We start from the raw sequence: 27,010 nt of genomic DNA, 5'->3' as shown, positions 1-27,010 counted from the left end.
TCAACATAGGTTTTTTGACATTTTCATAATATTTGGAGTGTATATATATGATTTTAAAACATCAACCAAAAATAAAAGTGTCTGTTCTATTAAAAAATCAGTTATTATTACTGAGGGCACAATACAAATCACCAACTGATGAAAAAACACTATGTTATATGTAAATCAATTTGCTAAGCATCTGCTCAGAGATTAGCAGAAACCTGTAAAATTAACCTGGAAACATAATGATAACATTCACACAGATGTTTAAAGTTAAATATTTGCAAAATAATTTTATTCTTCACAAATTCCTTGTGTTGTTACAGCAATTTGCTCCTGATGATTTTTCTTGTTTTACCTGATCAAATGTGTGTGGTTGCAAGTTATACCATATACTTATCAACATTTTCGCATATTCAAGAGCTATTGAGTAATATAAGAAGGTGTCTGCAGCTGATTTCCATTTGTGCAACACTGTGAATAGTTGGTTCGCTGTCTTTCTGAGAGGACTAATGGCAGCAAAAGTCATGTGCATAACAGTTTAGTGCGATGATTCTCAGTCAAAATCCAAGTCATCTTCAGATAATAAGTTGTCTTCATCCATATCTGTAGTCGTGTTTGTCTGATTCTGACATTCGTTGCTATTGTAGTGACAAGCACCGGTGCATCTTAGTTGTTTGACCCTGCATGTGCAACGAATACTGGCACAATTCTGACATTTTCAGCTAACACATTCAAGGGCAGCTTTTGGAGCTGCTCGGGTATCCATCCAGTGTATTATATTGTCTCCATCAATCCTCCAGCCATTCAAATGGGAAGAAACCACTTCTGATTTTGTTTCTAAACAATGCCGCCAAATAGCTGCCTGGTAATTGACACGTTTAATGTGTTTCTCACATGCATCACTGCATGGCGGCAAATTTGCTGGATCTGTTGTGCGTGACCCGAACAGCGCTAGCCGTAGTTTGTTGACACCAAGTTCGGGTTTGCCTCCACATAGGACACAAACAGCCAATTCACCCTCTCTCAACAGAGCTTCATCGGTTACAAGTGATTTACCCAATTGTGCCATGCTGTGAAACCTTGGTGAGACTTTACCAATTTTAGACCCTTCGCCTTGCCACGCCCAACAAAAGCACTTGCTGAACCACATCCACTGAATGCATGATAGCCTATCAAAGCTTCAAACACATCTCGCCCAAGGATAGGCCCAATGGATGTGATACTGATGTACCGAGTTCTTTGTTTTGTGCCTGTTTCGAATATCATCTGTACAGGTATGAAATGGCTCATGCCTATGGCAATAACGGCAGCATCTGTGTCTGGTGACTTAAGTACTACTGAGCTAGAACCACGGCTGGCTACATGTGCTGCATGTAGAGGTAAGCGAGTATCCACTTCCTCGTGGCTGCCATACAGCTCATGTATGCTTTCCGATGTTATCTGGTTTCTCTCATCATTGACTCGGAGTCGGTGACACTCTTCGCCATTAGTTACAAACAGTGTCCGTTTGTTTAGTTAATATGCATAGCTGGGGTTTTGCCATTCTGTAACCAAAAACTGTGTCAGTTCACGCTTGAACTGTGCATAGATTTTCTGATTCCTTGAATGAATGGTTGTCCCCAGCGATCCTTGCGCAGATGCAGTTCTGTGTTCTCTCTCTACGTTCTTGATTGAAATAGCTGGATATGTGTTCACAACCCAAGCAATTCTTGAACAGATACCAACACCTCTCAGAATATAGCTCAAGACTAGCTGTGACAACTCCCTGTAGGTCATAACTGTATCTAGCTTAAGTGCCTGTAGGACGGTCATTGCATCAATAATCCATGTACTATCACAAGGTACTACATTTACAGGTTCAGAATTTTCTCAAGCTCTCTCTTCCAGTTGATTTTGAAATACAATGTCCAAAGATGTTTAATGTTGACACTAGTTCCATGCTACCTGTGAGATGATGCACTGAAACAGCCAATAATACATGCTTTGGAGTATTGAGGCCCCTGCTTCAATATGCATGCCTTCTGGGACAATATCAGAAAATATCATCTCAGATTCACTTCGAGACTTTGGATGCCAGGAAGAAATTGTCTTTCCAAATGTCTTAATGATACGTTTCTTCAGTTTTTCTGACCTGTAATTTGGCTGATTGATGCCCACATCTTGAAGAATTTCAATAAATCTATCTCTAACATCTGACATCTTCCAGACTTCACAACCATCAACGATTCCCTTTTTAATTTCATTTGAAAGACGTTTGAATGCCTCATCATAAGCATTGTCTGTGGATGTGTTTTCTTGGACAAAGGTAAGACTAAATTTACTGTGGGTATAAGAACTACGACATGATCTATGCACAAGTACATCACCAGCAATACTATCGGTTCCTCCTCTTGCACCTCCTGACAGCTGCATGAGTACCCTATGTTCATTTCTAATTGTTGCAGCTTGCCGTAATGTTTCAACAGCTGAGTACAAAGTCATTGGGCTGGCAGTTTCCAATTTGCTGTCTCCACGTAGACGTTTGTCCTTCTGGCAAATGATACCATTCAATATATCTGATTGAGAAACACTGGATCGTGTCAATGGTGTTACTGTCACATCAGGCACAAAACCTCAGCTACACTTTGATGTTTCACTTTGTGTCTGTGACTGTTGTTGCTTTTGATCAGAGAGTTGAATACTCTTGCCTAAGGTGTATATAGCAAAACAGTTGTGATGCTTCACCAACTCAGTCACAGCGTTTGGTAACTCATTTTCGCCATCAATATACCCCTTCAACTTGATGTCAACAGAATCTTTTCGACGTTTTGCAGCACTTCAGAATGTGTTCCACGATGTTGGTGTAAATCTTTCCAATTTTCCCGGATTTCGTAAGTAACCATGGCATAAACATTCACTCGATTTGCCAGTACTTGCTGTACGACGGCGTTTATCTTAGACTCCATCATTTAGATCTTGAAATCACAACCAAACAGTAATGTAATCAAGATTCCATCCTTTTTAGTTCTGCAATGTTATCTAGCACACTTGCTGTAAATACATTGCAAAATGTCTAAATGTAGCATAAGTTGCGTTTGCTCAGATTCCATTACTCAGTGTTCTTGTCCACCGTTCACTCACATCTGCTGGTGTTAGGGGTAGGGATATTGAAATGGTAATTAATTTCTTCAGGATTATTGGATCTTGATGATGCCTTTTCTGTGTGATAGAGTTTAAATATAACAACATATGAATATGCATGTATCATGGTATAAAAGAAAAAAAGTTGTCATTATACAACAAACAATGTCACTGCTAGAGTTAAAATGAGAGATTCCAGACACAAATGTGCTAATTTTTCACATGTGCACTTGCAAACATTATTATAAGTATATAATTGTTGATGTTTGTTATATCCGGCATAAACTAAATGGTATTAAGGAAATATTTGTAATCAATTCATCATTTTTTAGCATGTTGCATGTTTTCTTGATATTTGGTAATTTCACAACAACCACCAACAATAAACACGCATTTTTTAACACAACAGACAGATTTATTTTTGGTTAATGTTCTGAATTGATAAATTTACTGTTCAAACTAGAAGAAAACACCAAGAAACCTATGTTGGAGTAGGGGTGCAGCTAACTCTAGATTTAAGGCCTATATGGGAAACAGCCCCAGGACTATTCCTGTATTTCTGTCAGTATCTTCCTTTCTTGAACTCTCGTTTAAGTTATTATTGGTAAAGAGAAACTGCAAGATATCTGTACTGTGACCAGAGAATGAACACAGAAGTTTTTTTCAAAATGCTTTATCATCCTGTAACAGGACACTCTCTAAGACAATCAGGGTTTTTTATCTGACTCAACCACTGGTCCAGTTGTACACCATCTCACCAACTGCTACGGTAGTATGAGCATTCAACCACTGATCCAGTTGTACACTATCTCACCAACTGCAGTGCTTTCAACCAATGGTCCTGTTGTACACCATCTCACCAACTTCTGAGGTTGTGTCTGCTCCATGAAATACAACTTTTGAACCCCTAGGCCCAGATTTTAGAAGCTCTTTTAGCGTCATGGTAGTTGTATGTGCTATTCACCAACATTAACTTACTACTATCTTAGCACTAAGAGAGCTTCGAAAATCTAGGCCCAGACCACTATCAACAGAAATACACAAATATATGACATTGGCTGTGTCCCTGTTCCGGAGCATCACACTTTCTTTATTGATACCTCATTCTTGTATGAAGCCAAATATGACATACATTTAATATTTGTTTTATTAACAATTATTATTGTTTATATACACAGTAACATTAAAAAAAATTCAATCTTGTACAATGTACATGGCAGCTCTTCAACATAAAAGTTTACCAAAACTAACATCAAAAGAACAGTTGACATTATTTGTCTACTGAAGACGTACAGAAGTTTATGGACATCTGTGACATCAAGTGTGCTTGTGATGGTCCAGATGTCCTGTTTGTCTGCTGAGGGATATCACCGGTTTCTGGAGTTCATACCAAGTATGTTCCTTCCCTGTAATACAGACAGAATATAGCACATGCCCAGTACGTTCCTTCCCTGTAATACAGACAGGATATAGCACATGCCCAGTATGTCCCTTCCCTGTAATACAGACAGGATAAAGCACATGCCCAGTACGTTCCTTCCCTGTAATACAGACAGGATATAGCACATGCCCAGTACGTTCCTTCCCTGTAATACAGACAGAATATAGCACATGCCCAGTACGTCCCTTCCCTGTAATACAGACAGGATATAGCACATGCCCAGTATGTTCCTTCCCTGTAATACAGACAGAATATAGCACATGCCCAGTACGTTCCTTCCCTGTAATACAGACAGGATATATCACATGCCCAGTACGTTCCTTCCCTGTAATACAGACAGAACATAGCACATGCCCAGTATGTCCCTTCCCTGTAATACAGACAGGATATAGCACATGCCCAGTACGTTCCTTCCCTGTAATACAGACAGGATATAGCACATGCCCAGTACGTTCCTTCCCTGTAATACAGACAGAATATAGCACATGCCCAGTACGTCCCTTCCCTGTAATACAGACAGGATATAGCACATGCCCAGTACGTTCCTTCCCTGTAATACAGACAGAATATAGCACATGCCCAGTACGTTCCTTCCCTGTAATACAGACAGAATATAGCACATGCCCAGTACGTTCCTTCCCTGTAATACAGACAGAATATAGCACATGCCCAGTACATTCCTTCCCTGTAATACAGACAGGATATAGCACATGCCCAGCATATTACTTCCCTGTAACACAGACAGAATATAGCACATGCCCAGTACATTCCTTCCCTGTAATACAGACAGGATATAGCACATGCCCAGTACGTCCCTTCCCTGTAATACAGACAGGATATAGCACATGCCCAGTATATTCCTTCCCTGTAATACAGACAGAATATAGCACATGCCCAGTACGTTCCTTCCCTGTAATACAGACAGGATATAGCACATGCCCAGTACGTTCCTTCCCTGTAATACAGACAGGATATAGCACATGCCCAGTATGTCCCTTCCCTGTAATACAGACAGGATATAGCACATGCCCAGTATATTCCTTCCCTGTAATACAGACAGAATATAGTACATGCCCAGTATGTCCCTTCCCTGTAATACAGACAGGATATATCACATGCCCAGTACGTTCCTTCCCTGTACTACAGACAGGATAAAGCACATGCCCAGTACGTTCCTTCCCTGTAATACGGACAGAATATAGCACATGCCCAGTACGTTCCTTCCCTGTAATATAGACAGAATATAGCACATGCCCAGTACGTTCCTTCCCTGTAATACAGACAGGATATAGCACATGCCCAGTACGTTCCTTCCCTGTAATACAGACAGGATAAAGCACATGCCCAGTACGTTCCTTCCCTGTAATACAGACAGAATATAGCACATGCCCAGTACGTTCCTTCCCTGTAATACAGACAGAATATAGCACATGCCCAGTATGTCCCTTCCCTGTAATACAGACAGGATATAGCACATGCCCAGTACGTCCCTTCCCTGTAATACAGACAGGATATAGCACATGCCCAGTATGTCCCTTCCCTGTAATACAGACAGGATATATCACATGCCCAGTATATTCCTTCCCTGTAATACAGACAGGATATAGCACATGCCCAGTACGTTCCTTCCCTGTAATACAGACAGAATATAGCACATGCCCAGTATGTCCCTTCCCTGTAATACAGACAGGATATAGCACATGCCCAGTATATTCCTTCCCTGTAATACAGACAGAATATAGCACATGCCCAGTACGTTCCTTCCCTGTAATACAGACAGAATATAGCACATGCCCAGTACGTTCCTTCCCTGTAATACAGACAGGATAAAGCACATGCCCAGTACGTTCCTTCCCTGTAATACAGACAGAATATAGCACATGCCCAGTACATTCCTTCCCTGTAATACAGACAGGATAAAGCACATGCCGAGTACGTTCCTTCCCTGTACTACAGACAGGATATAGCACATGCCCAGTATGTCCCTTCCCTGTAATACAGACAGGATATAGCACATGCCCAGTACGTTCCTTCCCTGTACTACAGACAGGATAAAGCACATGCCCAGTACGTTCCTTCCCTGTAATACAGACAGGATATAGCACATGCCCAGTACGTTCCTTCCCTGTACTACAGACAGGATATAGCACATGCCCAGTATGTTCCTTCCCTGTAATACAGACAGGATATAGCACATGCCCAGTACGTTCCTTCCCTGTAATACAGACAGGATATATCACATGCCCAGTACGTTCCTTCCCTGTAATTCAGACAGAACATAGCACATGCCCAGTATGTCCCTTCCCTGTAATACAGACAGGATATATCACATGCCCAGTACGTTCCTTCCCTGTACTACAGACAGGATAAAGCACATGCCCAGTACGTTCCTTCCCTGTAATACGGACAGAATATAGCACATGCCCAGTACGTTCCTTCCCTGTAATATAGACAGAATATAGCACATGCCCAGTACGTTCCTTCCCTGTAATACAGACAGGATATAGCACATGCCCAGTACGTTCCTTCCCTGTAATACAGACAGGATAAAGCACATGCCCAGTACGTTCCTTCCCTGTAATACAGACAGAATATAGCACATGCCCAGTACGTTCCTTCCCTGTAATACAGACAGAATATAGCACATGCCCAGTACATTCCTTCCCTGTACTACAGACAGGATAAAGCACATGCCCAGTACGTTCCTTCCCTGTAATACAGACAGGATATAGCACATGCCCAGTACGTTCCTTCCCTGTAATACAGACAGGATATAGCACATGCCCAGTACGTTCCTTCCCTGTAATACAGACAGGATATAGCACATGCCCAGTATATTCCTTCCCTGTAATACAGACAGAATATAGCACATGCCCAGTACGTTCCTTCCCTGTAATACAGACAGGATATAGCACATGCCCAGTACGTTCCTTCCCTGTAATACAGACAGGGCATAGCACATGCCCAGTACGTTCCTTCCCTGTAATACAGACAGGATATAGCACATGCCCAGTATATTCCTTCCCTGTAATACAGACAGGATAAAGCACATGCCCAGTACGTTCCTTCCCTGTAATAGAGACAGGATATAGCACATGCCAAGTACGTTCCTTCCCTGTAATACAGACAGAACATAGCACATGCCCAGTATGTCCCTTCCCTGTAATACAGACATGATATAGCACATGCCCAGTACGTTCCTTCCCTGTAATACAGACAGGATATAGCACATGCCCAGTACGTTCCTTCCCTGTAATACAGACAGGATATAGCACATACCAAGTATGTTCCTTCCCTGTAATACAGACAGGATATAGCACATGCCCAGTATGTCCCTTCCCTGTAATACAGACAGGATATAGCACATGCCCAGTACGTTCCTTCCCTGTAATACAGACAGGATATAGCACATGCCCAGTACGTTCCTTCCCTGTAATACAGACAAGATATAGCACATGCCAAGTACGTTCCTTCCCTGTAATACAGACAGAACATAGCACATGCCCAGTATGTCCCTTCCCTGTAATACAGACAGGATATAGCACATGCCCAGTACGTTCCTTCCCTGTAATACAGACAGAACATAGCACATGCCCAGTATGTCCCTTCCCTGTAATACAGACAGGATATAGCACATGCCCAGTATGTCCCTTCCCTGTAATACAGACAGGATATAGCACATGCCCAGTACGTTCCTTCCCTGTAATTCAGACAGAACATAGCACATGCCCAGTATGTCCCTTCCCTGTAATACAGACAGGATATAGCACATGCCCAGTACGTTCCTTCCCTGTAATTCAGACAGAACATAGCACATGCCCAGTATGTCCCTTCCCTGTAATACAGACAGGATATAGCACATGCCCAGTACGTTCCTTCCCTGTAATACAGACAGGATATAGCACATGCCCAGTACGTTCCTTCCCTGTAATACAGACAGGGCATAGCACATGCCCAGTACGTTCCTTCCCTGTAATACAGACAGGATATAGCACATGCCCAGTATATTCCTTCCCTGTAATACAGACAGGATAAAGCACATGCCCAGTACGTTCCTTCCCTGTAATAGAGACAGGATATAGCACATGCCAAGTACGTTCCTTCCCTGTAATACAGACAGAACATAGCACATGCCCAGTATGTCCCTTCCCTGTAATACAGACATGATATAGCACATGCCCAGTACGTTCCTTCCCTGTAATACAGACAGGATATAGCACATGCCCAGTACGTTCCTTCCCTGTAATACAGACAGGATATAGCACATACCAAGTATGTTCCTTCCCTGTAATACAGACAGGATATAGCACATGCCCAGTATGTCCCTTCCCTGTAATACAGACAGGATATAGCACATGCCCAGTACGTTCCTTCCCTGTAATACAGACAGGATATAGCACATGCCCAGTACGTTCCTTCCCTGTAATACAGACAAGATATAGCACATGCCAAGTACGTTCCTTCCCTGTAATACAGACAGAACATAGCACATGCCCAGTATGTCCCTTCCCTGTAATACAGACAGGATATAGCACATGCCCAGTACGTTCCTTCCCTGTAATACAGACAGAACATAGCACATGCCCAGTATGTCCCTTCCCTGTAATACAGACAGGATATAGCACATGCCCAGTATGTCCCTTCCCTGTAATACAGACAGGATATAGCACATGCCCAGTACGTTCCTTCCCTGTAATTCAGACAGAACATAGCACATGCCCAGTATGTCCCTTCCCTGTAATACAGACAGGATATAGCACATGCCCAGTACGTTCCTTCCCTGTAATTCAGACAGAACATAGCACATGCCCAGTATGTCCCTTCCCTGTAATACAGACAGGATATAGCACATGCCCAGTACGTTCCTTCCCTGTAATACAGACAGGATATAGCACATGCCCAGTATGTCCCTTCCCTGTAATGCAGACAGGATATAGCACATGCCCAGTATGTTTCTTCTCTGTAATACAGACAGGATATAGCACATGCCCAGTACGTTCCTTCCCTGTAATACAGACAGGATATAGCACATGCCCAGCATATTACTTCCCTGTAATACAGACAGGATATAGCACATGCCCAGTATGTCCCTTCCCTGTAATACAGACAGGTTATAGCACATGCCCAGTACGTTCCTTCCCTGTAATACAGACAGGATATAGCACATGCCCAGCATATTACTTCCCTGTAATACAGACAGGATATAGCACATGCCCAGTACGTTCCTTCCCTGTAATACAGACAGGATATAGCACATGCCCAGCATATTACTTCCCTGTAATACAGACAGGTTATAGCACATGCCCAGTACGTTCCTTCCCTGTAATACAGACAGGATATAGCACATGCCCAGCATATTACTTCCCTGTAATACAGACAGAATATAGCACATGCCCAGTACGTTCCTTCCCTGTAATACAGACAGGATATAGCACATGCCCAGTACGTTCCTTCCCTGTAATACACACAGGATACAGCACATGCCCAGTATGTTCTTTCCCTGTAATAGTGACAGGATGTAAGCTAATGGAATCACTAGAAAGGTATTTAATATAGAATGGAAAAATGACACTAACCAAAATATACATGGTGATATATAAATAAATGAATGGGGTGATGCTTACCACAATATACATCCCCAGCAAGCCTTCAGACATCACAGAAGTGAACTGTTCCATCTGCAATGTAACAGGGTATGCCCATAGTTGCACACTGATGAGTGGACATGGAGGAAATGTGATTCACTATTCAGCGATTCATCTTTCAGCAACACCTCCACTGACTAAACATCACCATTCACCAGCACCTTCACTAACTTCACATCACCATTCAGCAGTACCTTCACCAACAACAGACCACCATTCAGCAGCACTTTCACCAACCAGACATCGCCATTCAGCAGCACTTTCACCAACTAACCATCACCATTCAGCAGCAACTTCACCAACAACACATCACCATTCAGCAGCACTTTCACAACTACACATCGCCATTCACCAGCACTTTCACCAACAACACATCGCCATTCAGCAGCACTTTTGCCAACAACACATCGCCATTCACCAGCACTTTTGCCAACAACACATCGCCATTCACCAGCACTTTCACCAACAACACATCGCCATTCAGCAGCACTTTCACAACTACACATCGCCATTGAGCAGCACCTTCACAACAACACATCGCCATTCAGCAGCACTTTCACCAACTACACATCACCATTCAGCAGCACCTTCACAACTACACATTGCCATTCACCAGCACTTTCACCAACAACACATCGCCATTCAGCAGCACTTTCACAAACAATACATCGCCATTCCGCAGCACTTTCACCAACTACACATCACTATTCAGCAGCACCTTCACAAACGCCATTAGAGCAACAACTTCACCAACAACACATCGCCATTCAGCAACACCTTCACCAACTAAACATCACCATTCAGCAGCACTTTCACCAGCTACACATGCCATTCAGCAGTACCTTCACCAACACCATTAAGCAACAACTTCACTAAACATCATCATTCAGCAGCACCTTCACCAACTAAACATCACCATTCAGCAGCACTTTCACCAACTACACATCGCCATTCAGCAGTACCTTCACCAACACCATTAAGCAACAACTTCTCCAACAACACATTGCCATTCAGCAGCACCTTCACCAACCACACATCACCATATCACAGAACCCAGGTGACATCAAGAGCATGTAGTTCACTCACCCTAGTTGCCGTAGCCAGTGCTAGGAGAAAAAATGTCTTCTTAGTGAGGATGTAAAACAAAGTAGCATGAAGAGGTTCAAATGGTTTCTGTGGCAATAAACGAAGCACCACAGTCTGGTCCTAGACAGAAGACCTAAACTTGGCCCTCAAGACTGAAAGACTGCAACAAGTCTTGCAATTCTGGAATCTTGGACATCTTCCTGTCCTTAGGACCAAATTCAGGACCACCAAATACGTCATAATGGTACTGCCCCTGAGGTGTCTACAAGAACGCAAAAACAGAAGAAATTCAGCAAAGAATTGACGGGATGCAGACATCGCATCCTGATGTTTATCCCTGCAAAAACTTCAAAAGGACCTCCATTTGTCATCATATAACCCACGAGTAGATGGTCTATGTGGAATACCCCTATGCACTCAATGCCCTTTGCAAATAAACCAGGCATGCAGATGAAACTGACCTGGAGCCGGATGCGGTTACCTGCTTTGTGGGTGCACCAGTAGATTTGGCCAGTGTGGTAGCTCTAGAGGATCATGGGGGACAAGCTTTCTTAGATCTTGTTGGCCACCAAGGTGCGATCAAAATCAGAGCAAGGCAATGATGAATATCCCTGATTTTGTTGAGAACCCTGGAGAGAAGTGCTTCTGTAGAAAAAGTGTACACGCTCAGGTTTTCCCCAAAAACGCTGACTGTGTACACTACCTAGCTTGAGGATCCTGAATCGGTAATATGTAGGTTCAGATCTGGCAATTCTGACTGGTGACAAACAAATCTATGTTGGGATGACTGAGATGGTGCCAATCAATGGCGAACGCTTCTGTGTGTAGCATCAACTCTGTGGGCACCAACCTGTCCGGTTTGGATTGATCGTCCGGCGGAATGTTCCTGCAACCAGGAGTGAGTTGGATGATGAATTTCAGGTCCAGGCGTTATACCAGAAGAAAAAACTGAAAAGTCTAGCGTAGCAAAGATGGAGAGTGGGTCGTTTCTTGGTTGTGAAGACACCAGGCCACCATGGAGACGTCTGACGAAATGCTGAAGACCAATGAGACACAGCCAGAATCACTGCCTCCAATTCCAAACTGTTGATATGCCACTGGCTGAGATTGGCGGACCACTGCGGAGAAACCATCTCTCCGTCGAGATGGGCTCTCCAACCGTGGACAGACGCGGCGTAGTATAGACATTCAGTGGATGTTTACTCGGTCACAGAGACACCGCCTAAGATATTCCACTCAATCCTCCACCACTGAAGATACCGCTTGAGGTGGGATGGTAGCGTGATGGAAACTAATTGATCCTGTTTCCTGATGAATGGAGCCAGTAAGATCTGATGAAGAGACAAGATTCAGATTCAGTCCAGTAAGGACTGGAGTGTGCAAGACTTCTGCTCATTAGCAATCCACCCAAGCTGATGAAGTAGGCACCTGGTGAAATCCCCTGTGATGTTGCTGATTGAGGAGACAGTCGTTGATGTAAGAATCAAATTGGATGTTCCTCAAGTGTAGGAAGGTGCTATGGGTTTGTTTATTCGTGTGAAAAGCCAAGGGGCTGAAGACATTCCAAAAAGGGGTACTGCCCATTGGTAATGGACACCACTGAAAATGAACCTGCGGAAATGCCTGTCTCTGGGGTGGATCGGCACATGCAAATATGTATTCCAGAAGTCTAGATCAGGCAGTCATGGGGTCTGATTCTGGTTCTCGGCATGTTCAATGTAGTCATTTGAAAATGAGGTTCCAGGTAACGTTAAATTGTGCATCATTCTGAACTTGTCGGAGTCCTTTAGGGGAATCAAAAATAGCAGAAAAATCAAAACCTTGGTGTCAACAATGGCCCTTGCACCACCTCTATAGCCCTCTTGTGTAACATAATGTTGATATTGCAACAAGATTTGCAGTTGGTTTGAGGGATAAACCTCCACATAGCGTGAGACTGTTAATGGAGGATTGTCTATCAGTGATAGTTGATAATCGTGATGGAGAATGTTGACGACAAACTGGTCTCCTAACATCAGGTGGGAGTTCCCACTCGCTGCGGTCCAAAACTTCATTGTTTACCTCTCCGGGATTTCTCTCTACCTGAACTCCTGTCCCGGCAGGGTTCATAGTTCCCAGCGTGTTTCCCTCTCTCATGACCTCTACCCTGGAAGAGCTGGCTAGAATGGGGTTGCAGGAAGGAATGCCTAGGTTGATAATTTCCTGTCCTAGAAACCTTAAGTGCTGAATTCTTTGACACTTGTTCCAAGGCTTTCAGAGCCATTTCATCATAAGCATGAGCAGATACCCGCGAGTGAGTATTAGACACTTCGCCATGAAATAGGGATGTAGCTGACCAAGGTTGACATAGCAGACATTGTTTGAACTCTGATTCCCAATTCGACAAGGTCAATTACCCCAAATTGCATGTGACTGTGATTTCCACCAATGCTGCCTCCAGATGGTTGCTCATATGTTCAATTTGCTGCTGCTGAAATGGCATCATAGTTCGTAGATGATGAAGCCGATTCAGATTTGTTGATTGAATGTGCCAACAAAGTAGAAAAAAATATTTTGAGCAAACAGAGGCTCTGAGTGTATCAACAACAGATAAAGCAGCTGTATGATGCAAGGGCCAGGCAGGTAATACTGAAGCAGAGGAGATAATGTAACATATGAAATATCTAGGATATTACTTTGTCTGTAAAGTACTGATTCCAGTACTTTTGTTGGGTTGAGTCCCATCAGGGATTTGAACCCACACCCTCAGTCAGGCATCTGTTTATCAGCACACAAAGTCATCCTCCTAGTTAAGACTTTAGAGGCAGAATGAACTATGAAGATTGCACTTAAATAAACAGTTGATTTAACATTTGTAACCACTAAGGTTATATACACAAAATGCCAAAAGATATCTTACCCACCATGAATTATTTAAAAATTATCAAAGATATGTTATAAGGCATTAGTTTACATGACAGCTTAACAACACAGCTTTGTGCAAATCATGAAAAATGTTCTCAAACACATTTGTCTTTAGGTAAAATGCACCTTTTTCAGAGGATTAAAATGTACTATTTTTGAAAATGCAAAAATAAACCAATAGCAGTGATTTAGATGTCCAAAAGGAAGGTTAAAATAAAATTCTGCTTTGAGACAAAGATAAACTATTTAATGTCACCATTTTCCAACTATTAAAGCAAGAAGCAACTGTGGTAGAGTTTGTCAAATTGTAAAAGAGAATTATTCCTATGATTTCAGTCTTTCAAAAATATGTCTTTGATATTGTGAAGAAGTGTTTAGGAACTCTTGAAATTATCTTTCGCAACCTTTTCACTTGCAAAGTAACACTTTTCTATTTTCTGTTTTCACACTGCTGCCATATAGCTGGAATATTGATGAGTGTGGTGTAAACCTTAACTCACTGACTCTGTTTACACATAGTAATATCAATTGCCAAAACAGAAACATTCAAGCAGTATTCACTTCAATTTATCATGTTGAATGATTCTACAGGGTATAAAGAGCACCTAGAAAGTGTGATCTGATGCACAAGCACGAGAAATATGTCATAATTAACAGCTGAAGAGAGAGAAAAAGCCAATGGGATGTAGTAGATGGGGGGGTTGCCATACAATGCTGTTTGTGCTGCCACAAGTGACAGTGAAACCTTTACATATTTTTCTCTTAGGACTGTGCAGACGGTTTGTCACACCAGTGTTGATACCTGGTTTTGGTTTGTCCAGTACTTGCACATGCAAGCTGATTGTAAGAGACATTTTCTGTTGGGTCATTTTGGTCAATTTTTGTACTACCAACCATCAGCAGTGTAACTGTCTGTGACTTATACCATGAATAAAGGAGATGAATGGAAGCGGATTTTGGGGTCAGTTTTCTGTTGACAATGCCCTCAGATGCCACATGGTTATAAGACTTATCCAGTGCTACAGAGAGACCTTGAAAGTGGGTGTCCATGCATCAAAATGTAGCAGAAAGTTCACTGAGTAGATTTCATGAAATTCTTTAAGGAAGGAGGGTAACGTTTCTTTTGGCAGTTAGTGTGTGTCTAATTATAAGCTTTTGAATAATTTCAATGCACAATCAAAATGTAACGGCCAACACAAATGATTCTATTCTTGACACCTGCACACAATACTTCCACTATCTGCACAACTTCTCCACGCAACATTTTCACTATCTGCACAACACCTGCATACAACAACTTTCACTATCTGCACTACACTTACATAAAACACTTTCACTATCTGCACTACATCTGTATACAACACTTTCAGTATCTGTTCTACAACTACATACAACACCAATTTCACTATCTGCACTACACTTTCATACATCACTTTCACTATCTGCATTACCACTTGTACTATCTGTTTACACCTACATATATCACTTTTACTTATCTGCACTACAACTACATACAACACCAATTTCACCATCTGAACTGCACCTACATACAACACCACTTTCACTATCTGCACAACACCTACACACAACAACACTTTCACTAACTGCATCACACCTACATACAACAGCACTTACTATTTGCACCACATCTAAATAGAGCATACTGGTTTTGTTTCTACGATCTGATCTTTTCATACTTTTATATATGCCCTTATGATGACTGAAAAGAAATGACCGATGACTCACATTTTTTACTGTTTTGCCAAAGGCTGCTACATTATTCAAGCGTCTGTCTAGGAAGGCCCAGGTGTCTGTGTAATCCTCCGACCGATCTTGGATCATGAAGATCTCTGTGGCCTTGTACACTGCTGCCAGGGATGCCCGTTTTGTGTACCAGTTAAACTACAATGATAGACAGTACAAATGGTGTCAGGTGAACTACAGTTTCAGACAGGACATATGGTGTCAGGTGAACTACATCATCAGAACGGACAAATGGTTTCAAGTTGACTACAGTGTCAGACAGAACAAATGGTTCCAAGTGGACTACAGTGTCAGACAGGACATTGGTGTCAGATGAACTATCGAGTCAGAAAGGACATATGGGGTCAGCTGAACGGCAGTGTCAGAAAGGACATTGGTGTCAGGTGAACTGCAGTGTCAGAAAGGACATATGGTGTCAGGTGAATGGAAGTGTCAGAAAGGACATATGGTGTCAGGTGAACTATAGTGTCAGAAGGGACGTATGGTGTCAGGTGAACTATAGTGTCAGAAAGGACATATGGTGTCAGGTGAACTATAGTGTCAGAAAGGACATATGGTGAAGAGAAGGTGGACTTTACCAAGGTGAAAGAAAGGTGAAGAAAGAGTAAGACTAAGAAACAATGGTCCTTACATCTGTTGATCGATCTCCAACATGATACCAAATGTCATCGGTGAGAGTGGCTAGGTTACACCATGACTCCTTTGCGTTCTGGGGTAGCGCTTGCATAGCCATAGCCTAAAACAGGAATACATATGTAATGAAAGATGAAGAGCTGCTTTGCCAGCTTGACCCTGGTTAAACACAGCATATGTATCATGCAAAGCAAACACGGAAAATGCTAATGAGAGAGACGGAAGCACTAAACTGAGAAACAAGAGTCATCAGAAGAAGACATAGCCCCCTGGCCCCAACATATTTGAAAGGACAAATCATCTGACAGTTGCTTGACATTTTTTTAGACTAAGTTTGAATCTTTTCCATGTAAATCATGAAAAATATAAATGCCATATGTCTGTAAACAGCAAAAGGGACCACTTAGAGATCTGTCTCATATATCTGCCAAGATCTGTTGAAAGATATCAAATCTTCGAGTTGTGCGCTGGAAACGAAGCCCTCCCTCCATTTTGAGACTATGTCTGAATTGTTTCCATGGAGTGAGTGAGTGAGTTTAGTTTTACGCTGCCCTCAGCAAAATACAGGCTATATGGCGGCGGTCTGTAAATAATTGAGTCAGGATCAGACAATCCTGTGATCAACAACATGAGCATCGATCTGCACAACTGGGAACCGATGACATGTGTCAATCAAGTCAGTGAGCCTGACCACCCGATCCCGTTAGTCGCCTCTTACGACAAGCACAGTCGCCTTTTATGGCAAGCATGGTTTGCTGAAGGCCTATTCTACCCGCGACCTTCACGGGTCTCTTTCCATGGAAACCGGGAAAAATAAAAATGTCAAAACTTTGTAAATAGCCAAAGACACCACTTTTGGTCTGCAACAAATATCTGCCAAGTTTTGCTGAAAGACATTAAATATTGTTGTGCTCTGGAAACGAAGCCCATTCCTCCATTTGGAGACTATGTCCGAAACGTTCAATGGAAGAACAAAAAAAAATAAAAATGCCAAAAATCTGTAAATAAGAAAAGGCACAACCATAGCTTCATATTACTGTATCTATCAATTATAGGTCTAAAATCACTGAACGTTTTTTGAGTTATACTGCAGAAACGAAATTATTTCTGAGGGATGGATGAGGCGTCGATTATATCCTCTAACATGCTGGGGGGATAAAAATGAAGAAAATGTATCAGAATAAGTGACATAAAAAGTTACCTTAAGGTTCATAGAAGAAAATACACTCAATAATATCACAATTCAGGATGTTGTTTTGGAAAGTGTGTGAGTGAGTGAGTGAGTGAGTGAGTGAGTTAATAGTTATCGTCAATCGGCAATATTGCAGCATATTGTGACGAAAACAAGTAATAATGACATTGTAGAATGAACAAATATAAGAAACTAAAACCCTGTTGACAAAGAACAGTAAAACCACTAATATGTATCACAGATATCCATTTAAGACTAGCAATTGAATCTAAAACAGTTTAACTATAGTGGACAATACAATATAAAAATGGGCTATGGATTGCCAACAACTGAAGGTAGATCACCACACTAGGAACTGTTTTGGAAAGATATGAGATAAGTATTATATCACCTTCACTCAAAACACATTAGATGTTAGTTTTTCTGAATTGGAAGTGGCAAAATATAGCTGCATGTGGCAACAATTGCTAACAATGAACGTAATTTTTCCTAAATATGTTGTAAATGTTATGACTGACTCAATCCCATATAAAGGAGTGTGTCCTCACATGATGAATATAGGAATACCAATAATTATACCGCCATAGTCTCTATTAGGATAGCGATGACTTTGCTGACCAATATATAACATTGGCTATCTAAATAATTGCTGGGGTGCACACCCCCTGATTTGTCCTTAAATTTTGTTAAATGACCATTTAAACTCGGGTGAAAATGAAGTGTGTACCCTTTCTCAACAGTGTGCAGCCCCCTATCTCAAAAAGCTGTATCCTACCCTAAGAGGATATACCAAATGCACTAACTAGTGATAAATATTACTGGATAAAATTCTTCAAAGAGCTTCACTCTTCAATTTACTGTTTCCTCCCTCACAGTCCAAGATGAAGTCAGAGACGTCTCTCTGCAAGGGGAAGGGGAATCAGGTGGAGGTGAGATGCTCTGCTGCCACCAGAGGTCCCAGAGGATTGACTGACATCTTGCAAATAATAGGTGGAGTATGTATTGGACATTTTCCACTGGTATCCTGCAATACCTGATCTTCGATATCTCCAGGATATACGTTCCGATAACTCTCCACTATACCCTGGATGCATCTACAGGTTGGTCTGATAATTTATTACCTCCCTTACCTGGCTCTGCATTCTCATAGTAACCAATCAGCTAAGCTGTCACTACAACTGAACATGCCAGTGTCAACACAGATAGCAGTCACAGCTGCAAAGGTTTGTTCGCAGTGTGACTCAGATTTTTGGGAAATCATACACACAAATTGATAGGACTGAAACTTTAAAAAGATATATGCAAGAACTACTTCTACCACTTTAAGAGGACCTCTTTATGGTGTGTGTTGCCAAGTTTAATTGGTCAGATAATTGATAAAAAGTGAAAGTGAGATGTGATTGGTTCGCTCAACTTCCCTGCATAGACATCTGATTGGATAAAAAGCCAGGTAAGGGAGGTAAAAAATGACGGGGCTGACACATGGATGCATCAAGGGTATAGTGGAGACTTATTGGAATCCATACCCTGGAGATAGCTAGGATGGCAATACCTGATCTACTGGAACGGAGTGACAATGACCTCAAGGTCACAGCTCTGATGAAGACTAAGTGGCAGACTGTCTGAACCAGGATGAGACAGTATATTTTGAGATCTCTGTACCCATATTTGACTTGCACAAAATATATAGCAAGCAGCAATTATATCTGATATTGAGAGTACGTTGAGTATACCATCTCAGATCTAGGATAGGACAGAGCAGTCTAGTTCTGTCTGCTCTAGAGGCAGAGGAGGGTAAGGCAGGTATCTGGTACACTCTCTGGCCTAAATGGCCACTAGCAAAAACATGATTTATGGCAATAAATTCTGGTCAAGTTCTACATGACATCTGTCTATACTGTTCTATGAAGGTGATTGATTTAAAGTCTATGAGACAGGCTGGAAGCCGTAGTGAATGCAGCAAGCAGAACAAGACAACACTGTGTCCAGGGACACGGACGACCCTGCTGCTGTAGGAAGCATTCCCTACACTCAGTGATTAATTCTACTAAACAAGTTCATTAAACACCTACGCAGCTATGAGATGCAGACCTTTCGAGTCATAATGAAACACATGTATAAGCTTAATCAATTCTGTTGAGAAGATTTTGTGGAGAAGTGGATAGACTTCATCCCCTATATCACTATCATTAGAGAGATATTAAACAAAGTTTATCTAAGTTCAAATGTCTCTAAACATACAAATAAACTATATAATGTAGAATGATATAATAATATAATAAATAAGTTCAAAATATGAGACACACATTTTGAGTCTCTATAAGAAACATATGTAAAATAAATGAGTTTTGTGCAGCAGTTTTTGAGGAGAAGTGGATAAAGAACATCTCCTGTTGTATGGGATGAACACAATGAATAGAACCAAATTCATATTAGTTCAAACATAAAAACTGTCTTGAAGGATACACATTTCAGTGAAGCTTGATGCACAGGTTCATAAGGGGAATTCTGGAGTGACTGTTAGAACCTACTGCTTATCCATGTATATCACAGACAGAAGCAATAGATCTGTAGTCCTCTATAGTACTGTTTCAATTTCTTGACATCAGCTGACTGAGAAGAATGTGCCATAGTGGAAGACGCAGTGGTTTGTCTGTCAAAAGATGAAGAAGGATGGTGAACCATGACTTGGTCGACCAAGCTGGAGCCACTGGGTACATCATGTAGTGGGGAGGAAATATCTATGTCAATACTTCAAATGTCATCTATAAGAGAGGGAAGGCATATGCAACCATGTTGTCCCAAGATATGGACATGGCATCCATCCCCGATACTGAGGGTTCTGGAATAAGTTGAAAGCTCCCCTTTGCAGAGTTCATTCCGTGGAGATTACTCAGTTCTGTCTGGAGAGTGAGATGGTGAGAATGTATATACAGCCTGGGATATGGTGAGTTCTTACAAGATACTTCATGGTGTCTGTTGTCGAGGTCAAGTGTTGGGTCGTCTGGTCATCTGAACCTGGTTCCCCCTTGCTGGTTGTTTGTAGCTAGAATGATAGTCTTCCTGTGGTGTAGCCAAGCCCAATGGAAGAATACCTTGGTCATTTTAAACTCCCCTCAAGTGGCAAGATTGTTTCTATAGCTGTCAAAACAATGTAACACATTCACATAAGATTGATTGATGTCGGAAATAGTCTGGAGTGTGCAAGCGTCCCTTATGGTTGATGTGGCCACGCCGTTATCTTGCATGAAAAGATATAATCCTACAAGCCTTGGGGACAAAGCTGCCTGACACCCAAGACAAAACCAGGAAAGGATATCGATGTAGGATCTAGCTGCATGGTCTATATCCCTGATCTCTCAATGAATCATTTTGAGTTTTGGATAGTGAGAATCCCTATCAATTTCCTGATCACTGGCAGGAAACATCCTGTCACAGATAACATAAACCCTAGACAAGGACTGCTATGTCTTTAGTTTGGGCAATTTTGGGATTAAATTGTCCAGCGATGTTGTTCATGACTGTGGGATTGCAGAAATCATGCAAAAATAAAAAGATAATTATATTTTCTCATGACACAGAGAATTCTTACAGTATGTTTCTAATGGCACACTTGATTTCTAAAGAACCTACCTTCATACATCCTTATTTCTCCGGAGTTAATGTTTTGATAAATCTCCACTATCCCTTTGGTGCACATACGGTTGGACCCGACCTCTCTTTGCTGGCTCCTCATTCCCACAATCAGCTAAGCAGCCGTTACAACCAAGTTTGCCAATGTCAACATAGATAGCAGTAGTCAGCCAAATGGTTGATGCTATTAGTGTGCGATGAAAACTTTAACTGATGATAGAAATACACCTCCAAATGAGCTGATAAAATGCAGAGACCATAGGAGGTTGGGCCCCGTCTCTGTCACCTGGTCCCATTGGGGCACAGGGACATTCATGTGCTACCCAAGCTGCCCCGCCTCATGAACATGGTAGTCAGCTGTACAGTGTAGAGATCCACTGGGAACCATGGTCTTGGAATAGCTGCTGAAGTTGTAGGTGAACTTTTATAAACTTTTAAAAGGCTCAGATGATGAATATCCACAGCTTCCCTGTACAATGCATGTGAAACAGATTGTCGAATTGGGACAGCACTGACAAGTCCTTGACTTCCATATCTATCTATCTATCTATCCCACCTCTGACCTGTCCATGAGAGAAATAGTAGGTGACCTAGTGGGATTTCTATTTGTGGGATTAGCCGTTAACAGTGCCAGTGACTGAAGGCAGGGACCATGTGACTCAAGCCATGGGAAAATCCTGCCTTGTATTGAAGCTGTTGGCACAGTCCCTCCTGCTTGGAGCGTTCTGCATCTTCTGTCGTGGGGATCAGCCACCACCTTCAGACTGAGGGGCACACCTGACTTTACCAAGTACAGCATCACACCAGCCTATAGATAACACTTTGTGGCCTAGGTTCTTGCTGTCATAGGAGTCCATGCAGCTGACATCCAGCTGGCTAATTATCTCTGCCTGATTAAGTTGCCTCTGCATATCTATGATCATACTGCCTCATAATTCATGAAACAATTGATTAACTGATAATGATGCCAGAAAAGTAACTAGCAGTAGCAGCTGATTTATCCAAGTTTTGATTTTATTTTGAAGGGAACAAAGAGGGCCAGTAATGCTGGAGGCAGAGAGCGAGTAGGGTTCCTAATCTGCCATAAACCTTGAGATTGTAAAACACTTGCTTTTAGATATGGCAAATTTTGGCAAGAAAATATTCAAAGTCCAATAAGGTGATTTAACCACAATAAACAATCACAAAATAAACAATCTGATTGACAAACAAAGATCACTGTGACACTATATACCAACTACACTGAATTTCACTTCCAACTCTGTAAGGTATGTTGCCCATACTGAAAACTTATGGAAGGTTTTTCAACAAGGCTGTGATGTCACAGCTCAGAGAGTTAACTGTGTACCACTTTAGGCATACCATAGCTATGACTTTTCATTTCCATTCTGAAAACATAATCCAGAGGGAATGTCTATGACATAATTGTTTACTGGAGGAATGAGTGACTGTTACCTGCGGCCAGTGTTCCATGTAGGGGATGAGCATCCTTAGCCTGATCTGGACAGCCCTTGCAATGAAAGGTCTTGTTTGAGGTTTCCTGTGTAAGAAACATTTCTCAGTATGATATTTTTCAGACAAAGGTCTATACATTTTATTACATGGTTAACAGATCCACAAAATCAGCTTGACAGAAAGAACTTCTGTTGTTCTGTTCAGTAAATAAGCTCACAATCTGTTTCCCTCTCACAGATCAAAACAGCGTAGTCAGACACACCGATGTGGTTGTTTCATGACATCATGTCCCAGTTGCATTGATTTATGTTGATCACTAAATAGACTGGACTCAGCATGATTATTTATGGACTGCCAAAGATATAGCTGGGATATTGCTGAATGTGGTGTTAAAATACAAACAAACAAATAGAAATGTAATTTTCTGATGAAAATTGATATTTTATACTTATCCTGACTCATGCCTATTATACTTGTCTCCATCTTCAATCTGAACATAGTGGAACTCTTGAATCCCTTGAAGTTCCCTTCATTAAAGCGGACGTAAAATCATTACTCACCCATGAGTAGACTCCCTTGAGTCGGTACATTTTGGCGCCCAAACAGTCACATGCCATGCCATGCTTTTCACTCTCTGAATACTTGCCTGGCACCCGGATTTGTAGGGAAAGGGAGTGTCATGAGAGAGGAGGACAGGAGGGTTGACCTCATGAGTCAGGATAAGTATATAATATCAATTTTAATCAGAAAATTACATATTTGTCCTTATCCTGACTCATGCTTATGATGTGGTCATTCCACATCTCTGGATTCTCTTGTTGTCATGTAATTTACTCCCCATGGGAGCTTGAAAATGGCACTGTAGGCTTGCAAACTTTCGTTCTGTATCTTGGAGGTACCACAATTGTCAAAAGCCTATCCAAAAGTTTATTTATGACATCTTTCTGTGGTTTTTAGATAGTGTCCTACTCATTATCTTACAGCAACTTCATCGACTGACACATATGTCAAGTGAAGATGCGATCCCTTCTTCAAGTACAAGTATAGCATACAAGTACAGGGATAGAATCACTCATGATAGTCTGTTCTGAGACATGCGCATGGACTCTCAACCATTTTACTCCACGGAGTGCATTGGCATTGACAAACCACATAATAAAAAGGGTGAGATTTTAGGAATTTTAGGAATGGTTAGTTGTTGTGCTACAACTAGTGGACCGAATTGGTGAATGTCAGCGACAACTTTGGTTACGATATCTCCTAGGTACTGGTTGGCAAACACTGTATCAGATTTCCAAAAGCAGCCCTCCATTATAGTTGCTATTGAGCAGTTCCCATGTAAAGCGAGTGTTGAGGCTATCTCTCGTACTTCATGTGAGTTGGAGGCTTGTGGTGGTGCAAAGCCTGCTGCTTTCTCATCCACACCTATAAAATATTTCTTGAAACTTCTGTGGGTGTTTCAGTTGATATTTGGATAAATAGACACTTGAATGTCTGTCTCCTTGTTTTAATCTGTTGCAGGTAGATTTTCAATGCTCTGACAGGACACAAGGATAAATCTTACATGTCGTTTGGACTGAGGACTGTTGACAGTGCTGGGATATGAAATTGTCAGCTTGAATATCCTTGTTTCTTTAAACAAATCTTAGTATGTTCCATAGGTGTTGTTGGAATATTGACGGGTTTCAATGCGCTTGGTTGGATGAATTAACAACCATTCTCATAGTTTTCAGGCAGGATTTCCAAACTCTTGTAGGAGGTCGGGAAACCAAACCCTTGCTGGAGAGTAAAGCATGACCTAAATCAGTTGTAGGCACCTTGTCTGCGTGATTTTCGGTAACACTTGAGGTATTAGTACTGGAGGCGGTTTAGTCCCTCCCACGGTATGCCGAGAGCATCTGTTGCCCAGGTTTGTAGATCCTGTACTGATGACACAAATGTCTGTATCTGTTTGTTGAACTTGGTCGCAAACAAATCTATTATTGGGGCTCCTAATGTTGTTATTATGAGCCGGAATGCCTTTGGATGTAGCATCCATTCTGTAGGAGATGGCTGCAATTGTTTAGAAAGACACTCTCTTTCACAAACATGTTCAGCTTGTTGATGATGTTGCACAGGTGAAATGTGAGTGGTAACAAACTTGGTGACCTTGTTGACCCTTGTTTGTTTATATAGAATGCCACCATGAAGTTGTCTGTGTGAACTCTGAGTTTGGCTTTAATGAGATGACTTGTATATTGTATTGACAATGTTGTATTACTGTAATCACTGCTTTTGTCTCTAGGAAACTGATGTGTAAAGCCTGCTCTTGTCTTGACCACTTCCCCGAGACTACTTTGTTGTCGAGATGAGCACCCCATCCTTGGAGAGATGCATCTAAGAATAGATGAACTATGCATTCTGGTTCTAATTAGGTAAGTTCCCCAGCAGACATTGTCTCTGTGCGTCCACCAGAGGAAATATGTCTTGAGATAATCAAGTAGAACAAATGGGTCAGTGTTGTCCAGGCAATTGTTGACAAAATCTGTATAATGGGCATAATTGTAACCTCCCCTGTGTGTCATGTCTTGGGCTGATGTCAGTAGACTGAGTAAACACTGAAAACTTGTGAAGTTTCAACGGAGAGAGTATTACTTGTGGTATCATGGCTTGCATCGTATCTCATCAATCTTTTCCGGTAATAAGTTGTAATTCTGTTGCTGCCTAAGTGCTTCAATCAACTGAATACTCATGTAAATAGTTACTTGTGTAAACAGATATATATGGCTGAGGTAGAATCAACTATGCACACGCTTCATCTGTAATGAAGATGTTGTTACCAGAATCACAACATGCAGTGATGGTGCATCAGCCTTCGATTTCAAAATCACCTCCGATCCATGAAGCGATGCTATCGATGGAAGTCCATTTATAGTAGACCTTTATTATGCTGGAGACTGGCTGCTCAAGTTGCAGGTAAATAGCTTTTAATCTGCTGACAGAAGACCTCTTTGACCCGTGAAGACAGTCGAACAACGCTGTACACTGCTATGTAGACTGTAAATGAAACCTTTCTCATACTGAAAGAATGGTTAACCTCTGTAGATGACTTCTTGATCTATAAACTGTGACAGAGTTATTGTGCAGGGCATTGTCAACAGTGGACTAATCAGATTCCAGAAAAGTAACGTCACTGGTGTTGCAGTCAAATGATCATCATGGAATCTTGTGCGGTCACTGTTTTTTTAACCAACACTCTGCCTTGTCTGTAAAGTCACTGTACGGCCTGTCCTGGAGTGAACATGTGTATAGGTGGCTCAATGGAGGCGCACGAAAAAAAACATTTGCTGCATAGTATTGATGTAATAAGACTGTCTCCTTTGCAGTTGTGTTTGTTCTTCCACTTATTCTTCATTGAAAATAATGTGGTTGCCATCATATACAGATGATGTGAAGAGGTTTCCACGCATCCTAAACAATGCTACTGGGTGACTCATTGAAGCGACATAAAATCCTCTTTAACCGAATGTGTTATAATGCACAGAAAGGTTACGGCAGAGTTGATCTGTTAGTTGATCTGTTAGTCTGGCTGGTGACGACTGCTGAACTGGCCTGGTACTGTGTACAGGAACAATGCAGATGAAAAATGGATATGCACCTAGCTGCAATCTTGCCAAGTTGATACCATCTTCTTTATGCAGGATTACTTTGTGAAATCTGTCTGCCATCCACAAATGTGCCATTTGTAACAGCATTTGTGTGATGAGGATCCAAATTAAGTGTTTCCTCGGACTTTATCCGACATCGTTAGTTTCACATGTGCACCTACTCTGTCAGCCACACATTGATCCAACATAGCCAAAATCTATGTTGTAACATGCTTCGTGAACACGGCTGGGATGAAATGTGGGCCAAAACTTGACGTGATATAGGGGAAACGTTCCAAAAATGCTAAGGTGTAGTTGCAAAGATGCCAAACTCCATGATTTCATCTTAGTCACTATGAATTTTAACTTCAAACTACGCCAATATGATTCCACTAAAAATCCTATGAAATTTGAATAACATTCATTAAAATTCGGATACACAGACAAAAACATATATTTTCAACAATGAAATACATTATCGGACTTGACGTACCATGATGAGCGTATCAAAATTGTTGTCAGTCAT

General features: G+C 41.6%; 1 protein-coding gene across 1 annotated transcript in view; it reads right to left on the bottom strand.

Annotated features, from left to right (window-relative positions):
* Positions 1–4,159: 4,159 nt before the first annotated feature.
* Positions 4,160–27,010, bottom strand: part of LOC137257843 (ubiquinone biosynthesis protein COQ9, mitochondrial-like) — a 39,823-nt gene continuing 16,972 nt past the window's right edge. The window contains exons 5-9 of the mRNA XM_067795322.1: positions 22,859–22,943; positions 16,577–16,681; positions 15,928–16,083; positions 10,171–10,224; positions 4,160–4,511 (exon numbers count right to left, since the gene is read on the bottom strand). Coding sequence (XP_067651423.1) covers positions 4,473–4,511; positions 10,171–10,224; positions 15,928–16,083; positions 16,577–16,681; positions 22,859–22,943 — 439 coding nt within the window. The 3' untranslated portion in view covers positions 4,160–4,472. The remainder of the gene's footprint in view (positions 4,512–10,170; positions 10,225–15,927; positions 16,084–16,576; positions 16,682–22,858; positions 22,944–27,010) is intronic.

The sequence above is a fragment of the Haliotis asinina genome, chromosome 12 (assembly GCF_037392515.1).
Source record: "Haliotis asinina isolate JCU_RB_2024 chromosome 12, JCU_Hal_asi_v2, whole genome shotgun sequence".
In the NCBI taxonomy this organism is placed as follows: Eukaryota; Metazoa; Mollusca; class Gastropoda; order Lepetellida; family Haliotidae; genus Haliotis; species Haliotis asinina.
Note: the sequence above shows the minus strand (reverse complement) of the source record. Positions and strands in the feature narration are given on the sequence as shown.